Source organism: Citrus sinensis, chromosome 5, assembly GCF_022201045.2.
Source record: "Citrus sinensis cultivar Valencia sweet orange chromosome 5, DVS_A1.0, whole genome shotgun sequence".
Lineage (NCBI taxonomy): Eukaryota > Viridiplantae > Streptophyta > Magnoliopsida > Sapindales > Rutaceae > Citrus > Citrus sinensis.
Genome location: NC_068560.1, coordinates 15,971,157 through 15,984,881, shown reverse-complemented (window position 1 = coordinate 15,984,881; position 13,725 = coordinate 15,971,157). Strand labels below are relative to the sequence as shown.

The 13,725-nt window shown below is 34.7% G+C and overlaps 2 protein-coding genes across 3 annotated transcripts; both read right to left on the bottom strand.

Annotated features, from left to right (window-relative positions):
* Window positions 1-767: 767 nt before the first annotated feature.
* On the bottom strand, window positions 768-13,706 carry LOC102610857 (receptor-like protein 7). Of its 2 annotated transcripts, XM_052441571.1 has the most exons (3): window positions 13,404-13,706; window positions 3,369-3,854; window positions 768-3,194 (listed from the first exon to the last, which is right to left on the bottom strand). In XM_052441571.1, the coding sequence occupies exons 1-3, from the start codon at window positions 13,630-13,632 to the stop codon at window positions 898-900; spliced, it is 3,012 nt and encodes a 1,003-aa protein (XP_052297531.1). In that variant the 5' UTR covers window positions 13,633-13,706; the 3' UTR covers window positions 768-897. The 2 variants fall into 2 exon arrangements, with proteins under 2 accessions (XP_052297531.1, XP_052297530.1); XM_052441570.1 differs by lacking the exon at window positions 13,404-13,706 and having other exon boundaries at window positions 3,369-4,132.
* On the bottom strand, window positions 10,395-13,406 carry LOC107176106 (receptor-like protein 9DC3). Its single transcript, XM_052441573.1, has 2 exons — window positions 12,919-13,406; window positions 10,395-11,830 (listed from the first exon to the last, which is right to left on the bottom strand). Exon 2 carries the CDS (start codon window positions 11,257-11,259, stop codon window positions 10,543-10,545), a length of 717 nt encoding a protein of 238 aa, XP_052297533.1. The 5' UTR covers window positions 11,260-11,830; window positions 12,919-13,406; the 3' UTR covers window positions 10,395-10,542.
* Window positions 13,707-13,725: the final 19 nt, after the last annotated feature.

Sequence of the window (13,725 nt, the reverse complement as noted above, 5' to 3'; positions counted from 1 at the left end):
TCCAACTAAAGTGATTGCCAAAACCCCTTACAAGCTTTGGAAAGGTAAAAAGCCTAGTCTAAAGCACTTGCATATTTGGGGATGTCTAGCTGAGGCAAGGCCTTATAGGCCTGATGAAAAGAAATTGGACTCAAGGACGGTGGGTTGTTATTTTTTTGGATACTCAGAACGATCCAATGGGTACAAGTTTTATGATCCCAGAATATAATAAGTTCCTCTATGTATCTATTTGCCATACGAAACCTTTTGGTTCATTAAATGGTTTCTATGTAACCAATTCTTTTTTTTCTTTTTCAAAAAGTATCTATTAAACCATTTTCTAAATCAAATGAATCTATATGATTAATTTTGTATAGAAATAAAATCTTTTCATGATCTGGACACTTACGAGTTTTTAAGAAATATTTGTCATATCTCTTCAAGTGATGATATATTGTTACAATTTAACTATTTTTATATTTTTATATGAAACGCGCATGTACCGTAGAACATATCTTAAATAATTATAATGCTTGCAGTCACAACTTTATGATACACTTCTACTCACTGAATCCAAGATATCGATGTCTTAATCGTTGGGCTAAGACTCAATCACTGGTGATAAGATGATGCTGGATAGCTGGAGGTCGCATCCCTTTCAAGGCCTTTAGTAATAGAACCTAATCCTTCACAATTGTCATTTAATAATATGTTAATTACCAAACACTATTATTTTTTTATTCATACCTAGTAGTGATTGAAATTTGAAAAGTGACAAAACCAGACTTTTTAATATATAATAAACCAGTTTATATTTTTCTATTTTACGGAGAAAAGTAAGGATCCATTAAAAAAAAAACCACCAACATTAAAATGAAAGAATTAGAAACGAAAATCACAACAACATTATAATTACATTCAGTTTCTACGTCTCCTCCCCCTCCTTGTTGCCTTTTGTTGCATTCCCAACTTCTCCAGAATCCATCCGATAATTCCTGTGCTGAAGTTGAACCCGAGAACCAATCCTGCTACAAGTCCGCCCGCATAGCCAGTCAGAATGATTTTCCAATCAGATGCGCCTGAAAACAGAGACTCCGCTGAGCCTTCAGTATGATCTTCATTTGTTGGAGCTTCACCACTCTCACATCCTTTGGACAAAGGCCTTCCACACAATCCTGAGTTGGCATCGAAAGAAGTATTGTCAAATGTAGCAAATTGCTTTCCTTGTGGTATAGGCCCTGTAAGGTAATTGTCCGAGACATTGAAGAATTCGAGAAATGTGAGCTCAACCAGTTGTTGAGGAATCCGTCCTGAAAACTTGTTATTTGAGAGATCTAGTGATTCCAAATTTGTTAGATTACCCAAACATGAAGGAATATGGCCTTGGAGATTATTGTTGTGAAGGTTTAGGACTTGAAGTCCCTTTAAATTTGAAATTGATGCTGGAATCGCCTCATCAAATCTATTGTTTGAGAGAATAATGCCCGTGAGGATATCCGGAATCTTGTTATATGTCATCATTCGCCCTTTACTGTTCATTGTCATTGAGTAGTCATAAGTGCCAAGTACATTACTAGACACTTGTCCATACGGAAAAAGCACATCTTGCAGATATCTTAGCTCACTTGTATTGAAAATTTTCATGGCATTCCAACACAGGAAACTCTTTGATGGAAGCTTTCCAGTAAATCTGTTGTTAGATAGGTCAATAATGCGGAGTTTAGAAAATCCACAACCAGTTCTGGGTTCTTCTATAATGCCATAAAATATGTTGGATCGTAGGATAAGAACATTCAAGTTTGGAAGAGTTCCTAACCAAGAGGGAAAAGTGTCACTAATCTGGTTGTTCCCAAGACCAAGAAATTCCAACTTTGAACAGTTGATCAATGATCTTGGAATTCTTCCCTGGAGTAGATTATGGCTTAAATCAATCACACCTAACCTACTTTCTTTAATGAAAGTATTCGGGATAGTCCCAAAGAAGTTGTTCCCCTGCAAGTCGAGCACCGAAAGTTCATCACTAAAATTGCCTAAACATTGAGGAAGCAAGCCACTTAAGTTATTGTGAGACAAAACAAGGCTTTCAAGAATATTCAAATTGCATATCCACGATGGAATTTCCCCTCTTAAGCTATTGCTTGACGCTAGATAGTTAATGGTTCTGAGGGGTGGAATGGGGAGTGGTCCTTGTAAATTATTAGAGCTAAGATCAAAAGTTACCAAATCACCTTTACTCCCTGGAAGAACAACATGATGCTGATCAAACCTGGTTAACAAGTTATGCGAAAGGTTCAAGGTATTGAGATTCTGCATATTGGGGTCTAACAACCATTTAGGTACTTTTCCCTGAATTCTATTGTCAGAAAGGTCCAGGACCACCAAATGATATTGGTTTTCCAAGAAATTTGGAAATTTAGTAAGATTGCATGAACGCAATCCTATATATTGATGTTTCCGTGAAGTGGTATTGGAAGTGGTTTTGGTGAGCACTGACAACCTATTTAATGAGAGAACTAAAACTTCTAATTTTTTCCAAAAAGTAAGTAAAACATCTAACTCTATTGTTCCGCTATAAGAATTTTGAGCCATGTCAAGGACGGTAAGTTGGGTAAGATTCCTAAGTGAAGATGTAATTTGACCTGAAAAATTACAATTTGAGATTTGTATTACTTCCAATGACCTAAGATTTCCAATGGAACCAAGTAAGTCACCCGAAAAATTATTAAATCCAAGATACAAAAATTGTAGCCGGGTGAAATTGCCAATCGAATGTGGAACTTTGCCCCAAAAACCACATGACCTCAGATCTAATAGCTTCAAAGAACTGAAATTTCCAGTCGACCATGGAAACTCACCGGATAATTTATTGACTGAAAGGTCAAGTTTTTCCAAAGAAAAAAGATTTCGAATGGAAGTAGGCAACTCACCAAAAAATCCATTTTGTGAAAGGTCAAGTTCTTTCAAAGAACCAAGATTTCCCATGGAAATAGGCAACTCACCAAAAAATCTATTTTGTGAAAGGTCAAGTTCTTTCAAAGAACTAAGATTTCCAATGGAAATAGGCCACTCACTTGACAAAAAATTTGCAGAGAGATCTACTTCTTTCAAAGAATGAAGATTACCAACGGAAACAGGCAGCTCACCCCGTAATTCATTTAGTGAAAGGTCTAAATGAAGGAGCTCCGATAGATTACCGAGTGAAGATCGAATTCTTCCTGAAATTTGTAAAAAAAAAAAAGAACACATTGCTTAAGTAGAAAATTAAAAATAATAAAAAATTTTACTAATGAATTTAACATCGCAATTGGCAATTTTCGAGTAAAATTTATATATTTAACAATAACATGCATGTATATTAATTAAGGAGAAAATATATAAAATTTAATTACCTTGCAATTCACAGTTTCGAAGAGAAACAAACGTCAAAGAAGATAGATTTGCGATGTTACGAGGTATCGTTGACTGAATAGAAACATCACCAAGGTCAAGTGTTTTTAGATTGCTTAACTTCTCAACTAAATTTACGAAACTGGGCTTCTGGAGTTCAAGTCTACCACCAGGAACATCATTTAGTGATAAATCAAGGGACACCAAGTTGGACAGCTTCAGAATTTCTGATGGTATTTGGCCAGATAAAGAAGTTCCAGAGAGGTTCAAGTATGATAACCTGGAAAGGTTGATGATTTCTGGTGGGATTTCGGAGGAATTGAAGTCATTCAAAGCAAGATTAAGCCACTCGAGATGGACAAGCTTGAAAAGGCTGCTGCTAGAGTTGATAGAACCAAAAAGGCAGCTATGGGAGAGGTCAAGCTTGATGACATGACCAGTGTTCTTATTGCAATGAACGCCGTCCCAAGAGCAGCAATCAACGTTACCTTCTTCTGGCTTCCATGATGCCATTGTAGGACGACAGTCAAATTTCCAAGCATAAAAATCACCACTGATGCGGCTTTCTTTGAATTGCAACAAAGCAGAGCGCTCGTCATCATGGCAGAGTGGCAGCATAGAAGAAGCAGCGACGTTAGCAATTGTTAAATTAAAGAAAATGAAGGGAAAAACTAACCGTATGAATATTGTGAATAAACATATAGAGGATAAACCCATAGTTTTCTCAAAAATAAAATTTGTTTAACTTTGTAGATGTGAAGAAATTTAAGGATCTTGGTTTGCTTTTATAGGCAAATTGCAGCAATTCAAACATTGTAGTCATTGGACTCTTTTTGTTTTTTTTTTAAAGTCAACCAAAGTTATTCTTAATAATATTTATTTTTTATTATTTGATGTGATGTCATAAACTTTTACCATTCCGTCGCCACCGAAAATACGTTTATAGCAAACGTGAGGATTAATTAATTAGTAGAACTCGCATTAAATAGGGTTCATTGACTTTAACCCATTTGTGTGGAAATTGATTAAATTCCAAAAATTGCTTTTCAAAATCGCCCATTCATCGCTACCGGCGATATTTGAGTGTCTTTGCATTTATATTTGCGGTGTGGAAATATGAAGAGACATCGATAGTAATAAACCCGTAGGGCAAGGCAACATACGATAAGATGTTGATACTTTGAATAATATTTTTGATGCAGTAACGTTGAAAAATTAAAATTTAAAAAGTGTTGAAAAATTATTAGTGTTTCGTTGACCCATGACTCGGCTGTTTGAATATGAGATCTTACAACTTGCAATATGTTAGGTATATTTTTATTTACTGAAGATTGTACGTAAGTTTCCATACTAATTAATTCACATTAAAACTCAAATCTCAAGCTAAAAATGGGTCTAAGTAATGAACCTTGTAAATGGTCATGTGAATTTCCATTTGTAGTTTGAAGCAATAACAATTTTTCGTCTTCATTTAGTTAATGAATTTGCTTATGGATCATCTTGTTATTCAAAATATTCAATAATGTATCATCCACAGAATGTGTACTACTCTAATCGCATTGGTAGGTACAAGTGTAGTGTTTCTAAAGAAGCATAATTGCATCCACAATTAATCTCCCTTTAATTCTTGTCAAAATTATAAGTTTACCATTAAAGGAAAAAAAAATAATGAATGAATACATCATGACGCTATTTGGTATAACGCTCATTTTCTAACTTAAAGATATATTATCTATGCTATTATAAAAAATTGGTGTAAACGATAAAATTTGAGTGCAAAAACCAAAAAAAAAGAATTTCCCAAGGAAGAGTGGGCACATTTTCTCATTCTTTGTACCAAAGTTGCATACGTATTAAAGCGTTCTAAACTCATTTAAAAACAAGAAAACGAACGTGGCAGACTTTGATGACGAAATCCAACGGCCTCGGTGTAAGGGTTGATTTTCGTAATCAATCAGCACACGCGTCGCTATATGATTGGTTGGAATAGTCGTCTGTTAGTAAGGGCCGATCAAGATCGCCGACCTTTTTTTTTCCTCCTGGTGGGTTCCGCCAAATTGATGAGCCAAGTTTGGCTCTTGGTACTTCTGAAATCTTTAACACCACAAAACGCAAGAGCATTTATTCACTTGAAAAGCCATACACGCCATTTTATTGTCATTTTTTCCAAAGCACGAATGGATGGTCCCTTCGTTGTGCGATTCAACGGACATTGATACCAAAGAGGAAAAGGAAAAATTAATAAACTTATGCAATTTAATTTATGAAATTAATTACATGATTTATTTTAATGATTGATGTTATTATGTTATGATATTTCTGGAGATTGATTTCATCTTGTTAAATATATGAATTGGACAACACACCGCATTTAACCACTACCAAATAATCTTAGATGCAATCGAGCCTTAGTTGTAGAAAATAGGTGAAATATAAATATATGCATTTTCAGTCCTTGTCACCATTGTTATACGATATATGACACTTTAATTTTGCCTAAAGATTCAAAATGTTAAAAAAAAAAAATTGGAGTGCTAAAAATCAATAGAAGGACTAAAATACAACATTTTCACCCTCAAGAAAAACCACAAATTTTTATAATTTTATTTCAATCCTCAAAATGATGATCCTCATAAATCAACTCATATGGGTAATACATCAATTTTATTTTTGTTTGAAAAAATGAAAACATAATTCCAAAGTGGTCCAGACCATTTGAAAAAAAAATGATAAATATTATTTGGATATGATATCAACTCAAAATTCAAACAAATCTTACAAACAACTGGCGAAAAATGGTGAATTCCATTCCTTGACCGGGGTTTATTAAATTAAAGTGCTGTCATCGTTTACCAAAACCTCTAACTAGCAATACCCACTAATAATATCCTAAATAATTTAGCCCACATACATTTAACATTTATTTTTAAAACCAAATCTAACAATCCAGCATTTCATGGACCGCAAGACTATATCTATATATATATATATATATACACGTAACGAAATATTCCTTGCTCCACATGACCAAACTTGCGCCCATATGGTACCATTTCTTTCAAACATAAAAAAACAATTGAAAAAGGGGGCCTCACTTTTCAGCTCAATAAAATACACTAGAAAGTATTATCAGTTACCAAATCTAACTCACAATCATTAAAAAAAGAAAAATGATAAACGAACAAAAAGGAGTGAGAAGGACGATAGAAACGGCAGCATGAGCTGCCGTTTCACGCGTCCTTCTTACTCTTACCATTTGGCGTTTAAAATATTAAAATAACACTTTAAAAAGGAAAATGGTATTGACATGAAGGACTAAAGGAGAGCACAAAAATTTGGGTCTAAAAGCCACCTGTTCGAACGTGCAAACACCACACGCACGCACGCAAAAATCCAGCAAAAAACTCACGCGTCTCCCTCACCAAGCAGCAAGATTCTCGATCTCTCTCTCCCAACATTCTCCATGTCTCTCTCCCGTTTCAACACTAGGTCGGTCTCAGCTTCGTTCTCCCTCACCACGCAGCAGCACAAAACCGGTCATTTTCAACAATTTCTTAAAAAAAAAAATGAAACAAAAGCCACAACCTTGCAGTCAATAGTGCTGCCATTGATGTGGTTCTGATAGTTAAATAGGTTCTGATATATAGTTAAAGAAGATTTTCTGGACATGTCTAGTAGATGCCCTGCTGTTGACATAAATAGTTACAGGACGATATTGTAACAGCAAATTTTTATTCATTCATCAAGTCATAGTGCAAGTTGTAGCAATTAGGGAGAGAACCGATGAGGATGGAAAAAGATCCGGGTGTCTTATTGTCAGTGTTGTAGATTTTTGTTCTCTCAAATGGAGTCCAAATGCTGAATTCCGCAGCTGCAAAGATACCCGAACAATTTCCATTCCATGCCTTCTCAATGGTCAATGGCCAATTTGTGCCACTTATATGTATCAACTGCAAAGCTGCCTCTGTTGACGTGGTGGTTGTCGGCACCAAACTCAAATCTCGACGGCACCGATTGCAGATTTCTCATCTTTTAAATAGCAAGCCAATGATTTTATTTTATTTGGCTATCGAAGTCGGAGTTCTGCCGCTTGGAGAAAGGAAATGGCCGCATTTTTTTTTAAAGCTGTAGACAACTGCAGGAGTAGATCACAGGCCTCCATTTCTAAACTTTATTGCGGGCCATTGCTTATTTCATTGAGATCAAACATTATTTTTGCGCCATTTTTTAACCATTATTTTAATGTATTTGTGGACCATGGGGAAGAGTGAGAAGGACGCGTGAAACGGCAGCAAATTCTGCCTTATCTGTCGTCCCTCTGTCTTCCTTATGGCTAAATAGCATAACTCAAAAAGAAACGTCAACACCATTGGACCTCAGTTTTGGATCCATCCCAATAAAAAACACTAGTCATGAAAAGTGATATATCATCAAGCAAAATCAGTTCACACACATGCAAGCTCTGACTGAAAAATTACAAAATATAACAAAATTCAGACAAATCATTGCCAGCAAGCATTGTTTAAACATTGAATGGAAAGGCAAGTAAAGAATTGAACAAACCTGATGCTAGAAATCGAATTTGAAAGGGAACAAAGCAGTGAAATCCTGCAATTCAGAAAAAAAAAATTTTTAAAAAGGACATACTAAATTAAATGATTGAACAATTTCAAGATTTAATAAAAGGACAAAATATAAGCTTCTTGAATTAAGAAAATAAAAAAATAACAAATGAAACAAACAAGAATTAAAAAATAAATAATAAAGATAAACCATTCATGATAGAAATCCCAAAAACAGGGCATAAATTATGAACAAATAAGGGAGATAAGAACAAAACTGACAATTAATTTTATAATGCCCAACTAATTTATTCAAAATAAAAAATAAAAAAGCTAATTGACAATAAACCTAAGGATTCAGAAATTACAAGGATGGCTTCTCCACCGCCAATTAAACAATGCAAAGAAATAGTGACAACAACGGCTTCAATAGCGAACGTGTTGTTCGAAGGCGCAACAATGAGCATATATGGTGATTTTGTGCCTAAATATTTATAATGAAGTGGTTTCTTCATTAGCATATACGATGATTTTGGTTTCCATGCAATGGATTTCAAAACCAATTTGTAGATTAAAGTAGGGCATGTTAATTTTGGATTTTGAGGGGTTTCAATGCTTAGGTTTCTCAGCCCTTGTCGATGGAGTGATGAAGTCAAAGGAGCTGAAGTGTTTATTAAAAATTAGAATTTTCTTGTAGTTTAAAGTCTATAGTAAACAACACCGTTTAGAAGTTAAATAAATATTTTTATTTTAAAATTTTTTTAAATTATGAAATATCAACACACAGTGCCGTTTCATGCCCAAATTGATCTATCATAAACTCACCGTTTCATTAAATATTAATACGCTATCATATTCATATGATATATAAAAACTCTATCACAAATCTATCATGCCTTTATGATGTATGAAAATTCTATCACGTGTCTATCATATTCTTGTGATAAATGACTAATTTTCAAATATCTATCACAAAAATTCCTCATGTTAGCCCATTATTCTAGTAGTCAGATATTTATCCAACTGGACTACAAAGTAATTGAAATTAATTGTAACACCTATGGCCAAAACTTGGACCCAGTGTTATTTTATAATCAAAATTGAAACCTATAATTACAGTCAACTTGAATCTGAATCAAATGGGCAAATGGGGTAGGCTCTAACCACGAAACAATAATCAAATCGTCAGACTTCTAAAATAAGCCAATGAAACATTACTCACAAATCCATCTATTAACATCTTTAAAGCTTTGGCACTGAAAAAAGAGAGTTTTGTGTTAAATAGTATTGAAAGTAAACACAGCAGCAATTATATATAGCAAAGATTAGTGGGAAAACAGATGTATTAAAATTGTTCGACTCCAAATTCTGCCAGAATAAACTAAATGAGCGTAACAATCAACCGGACCACAGAGAAAGATATCTCCAACGCCATAAGCGGTCGCTTCTGAAAATGCATTCTGGTTGCAGCTCTAGTTCTTGTCATGGTACAAGTATGCGTACTCATGGTAATAGCAAAACCAATGCTGACAATAGAAATGCAGCAAGAAGGATGCTCCTCTTCCCAATCAACGAAAAGTATTGTCCTTCATTACGTGAAAAATTTTAAGATCAGAAATTGGAGGCCAATTGTATGCGAACTCTGATATTTTACCTTGATCTATCTAAATCCAAACAGGAAAATGAATACTCGAGCAATATTCAAATATCGAAAAAGCATATTTTCAAAATTAAGTGAGGAAAAAAAATTTCAGTATCAATTAACTGATCTTCATTAGGCGTTAATTTTTATTTTTCCTTTAAAAAAAATAAAAAAGCTCTTCCGGAGTCATTGTAAGATTCATGACAAATAGTAAAATGTAATGTTTGTTCTCCTCATAAATTTATATAAGGCAGTTAGAAAATAGCATAGCTTTCTTCTAAGTTATAATTATTGGGTCTAATGCGGAATAAAAATAACAAGTTGGATCTTTGTGTAAATATCTTTTTTTTCATTTAAAATTAGATATATCAAACTTATTCATCGGGGCTTTATTACATTTCCTTTTCTTTTCAATAATTAATTTGTCATGTAATTGGTCAATAAATTTGCTTCGTGTGAAAACGTCCAGTACACTAATATAGATGCTGTTCATTAGAAGCAGAAACAGAGCTGTCACAGAGAAGAAAATAGCTGTAAAATTATTTCTTAGGTTTTGAGATAGGAATGACGAACCAAAGTTAAATTGGCCATATCATTCAAGTGTCGCCATTAGCTTGGATGCATGTAAAGATGATTTTTACCCATAGTTGTTGCATAAAAACCTTTGTTATCTTTACTTTTGTTGTCAAAATTATTATTATAATTTTTTTAATGGTAGAAGTAGAACCTAGTCCCTCATAATTATCATTTAATAATATGTTAATTACCAAACACTATTATTTTTTTATTCATACCTAGTAGTGATTTAAATTTGAAAAGCGACAAAACCAGAAACCAATTTTTATTATATAATAAACCAGTTTATATTTTTATTTTTTAAGGACAAATGTAAGGATCCATTTAAAAAAAAAAACCACCAACATTACAATGACAAAATTAGAAACGAAAATCACAACAACATTATAATTGCATTCAGTTTCTACGTCTCCTCCTCCTCCTTGTTGCCTTTTGCTGCCTTCCCAACTTCTCCAGAATCCATCCGATAATTCCTGTGCTGAAGTTGAACCCGAGAACCAATCCTGCCACAAGTCCGCCCGCGTAGCCAATCAGAATGATTTTCCAATCAGATGCACCTGAAAACAGAGACTCCTCCGAGCCTTCAGTATGATCTTCATTTGATGGAGCTTCACCACTCTCACATCCTTTGGACAAAGGCTTTCCACACAATCCTGAGTTGCCGTCGAAAGAAGTGTTGTCAAATGTAGCAAATTGCTTTCCTTGTGGTATAAGCCCTGTAAGGTAATTGTCCGAGACATTGAAGAATGCGAGAAATGTGAGCTCAACCAGTTGTTGAGGAATCCGTCCTGAAAACTTGTTATTTGAGAGATCTAGTGATTCCAAATTTGTTAGATTACCCAAACATGAAGGAATATGGCCTTGGAGATTATTGTTGTGAAGGTTTAGGACTTGAAGTCCCTTTAAATTTGAAATTGATGCTGGAATCGCCCCATCAAAACTCTTGTTTGAGAGAATAATGCCCGCGAGGATATCCGGAATCTTGTTATATGCCATCATTCGCCCTTTGATGTTCATTGTCAATAAGTAGTCATAAGTAGTCATAAGTAATTTTCCAGACGGAGAAAGCACATCTTGCAGATATCTTAGCTCACTTGCATTGACAATTTTCATGGCATTCCAACACAGGAAACTCTTTGATGGAAGCTTTCCAGTAAATCTGTTGTCAGATAGGTCAATAATGCGGAGTTTAGAAAATCCACAACCAGTTCTGGGTTCTTCTATAGTGCCATAAAATATGTTGGATCGTAGGATGAGAACATTCAATTTTGGCAGACTTCCTAACCAAGAGGGAAAAGTGTCACTAATCTGGTTGTTCCCAAGACCAAGAAATTCCAACTTTGAACAGTTGATCAATGATCTTGGAATTCTTCCTTGAAACAGATTATAGCTTAAATCAATCACGCCTAATCTCCTTTCTTTAATGAAAGTATTTGGGATGGTCCCAAAGAAGTTGTTAGCCTGCAAGCCGAGTACTGAAAGTTCATCGCTGAAATTGCCTAAACACTGAGGAAGCAAGCCACTTAAGTTACTGTGAGACAAAACAAGGCTTTCAAGAACATTCAAATTGCATATCCACGATGGAATTTCCCCTCTTAAGCTACTGTTTGAAGCTAGATAGTTAACGGTTCCGGGGGGTGGAACTGGGAGGTAAGATCAAAAGTCACCAAATCACCGTTATTCCCTGGAAGAAGAACAAGATGCTGATCAAACCCGGTTAACAAGTTATGCGAAAGGTTCAAGGCATTGAGATTCTGCATATTGGGATCTAACAACCATTTATGTACTTTTCCCTCAATTCTATTGTCAGAAAGGTCCAGGACCACCATATCACGTTGGTTTTCTAAGAAATTTAGAAATTTAGTAAGATTGCATGAACGCAGTCCTATATATTGAATTTTCTATGAAGTGGTATTAGAAGTGGCTTTGGTGAGCACTGACAACCTATTTAATGAGAGAGCTAAAACTTCCAATTTTTTCTAGCTAGTAAGTAAAACATCTAACTCCATCGTTCCTCCATAAGAATTTTGAGCCATGTCAAGGACAACAAGTTCGGTAAGATTCCTAAGTGAAGATGTAATTTGACCTGAAAAATTACACTTAGACATATATATTGCTTCCAAGGACCTAAGATTTCCAATGGAACCAAGTAAGTCACCCGAAAAATTATTAAATCCAAGATACAAAAATTGTAGCCGGGTGAAATTACCAATTGAATGTGGAACTTTGCCCCAAAAACCACATGACCTCAGATCTAATAGCTTCAAAGAACTAAAATTTCCAGTCGACCATGGAAACTCACCCAAAAATTTATTAAATGAAAGGTAAAGTTTTTCCAAAGAAAATTCCATTTCGAATGGAAGTAGGCAACTCGCCAAAAAATCCATTTCGTGAAAGGTCAAGGTCTTTCAAAGAACTAAGATTTCCAATGGAAATAGGCCATTCACTCGACAAAAAATTTGCAGAGAGATCTAGTTCTTTCAATGAATGAAGATTACTAACGGAAACAGGCAGCTCACCCTATAATTCATTTAGTGAAAGGTCTAAATGAAGGAGTTTCGATAGATTACCGAGCGAGATGGAATTCTTCCTGAAATTTGTATAAAACAAAATAGCACATTGCTTAAGTAGAAAATTAAAAATAATAAGAATTTTTACTAATGATTTAATATTGCAATTGGCAATTTTCGAATAATATATATATATATATATATATTTAACAATAACATGCATGTATAATAATTAAGGAGAAAATATATAAAATTTAATTACCTTGCAATTCACAGTTTAAAGAGAAACAAACGTCAAAGAAGATAGATTTCCGATGCTATGAGGTATCATTGAATCAATAGAAACATCACCAAGGTCAAGTGTTTTTAGATTACTTAACTTCTCGACTAAATTTTCGAAACTGGGCTTCTGGAGTTCAAGTCTACCACCAGGAACATCATTTAGTGATAAATCAAGGGACACCAAGTTAGAGAGCTTTAGAATTTATGATGGTATTTGACCAGATAAAGAAGTTCCAGAGAGGTTCAAGTATGATAACCAGGAAAGGTTGATGATTTCTGGTTGGATTTCGGAGGAATTGAAGTCATTCAAAGCAAGATTAAGCCACTCGAGATGGACAAGCTTGTAAAGGCTGCTGCTAGAGTTGATAGAACCAAAAAGGCAGCTGTGGGAGAGGTTAAGCTTAACGACATGACCAGTGTTCTTATTGCAATGAACGCCATCCCAAGAGCAGCAATCAACGTTACCTTCTTCTGGCTTCCATGATGCCATTGTAGGACGACAGTCAAATTTCCAAGCATAAAAATCACCACTGATGCGGCTTTCTTTGAATTGCAACAAAGCAGAACGCTCATCATCATGGCAGAGTGGCAGCATAGAAGAAGCAGTGACGTTAGCAATTGTAAAATTAAAGAAAAAGAAGGGAAAAACTAACCGTATGAATATTGTGAATAAACATATGGAGGATAAACCCATAGTTTTCTCAAAAAAAAAATTCGTTTAGCTTTGTAGGTGTGAAGAAATTTAAGGATCTTTGGTTTGCTTTTATAGGCAAATTGCAGCAATTCA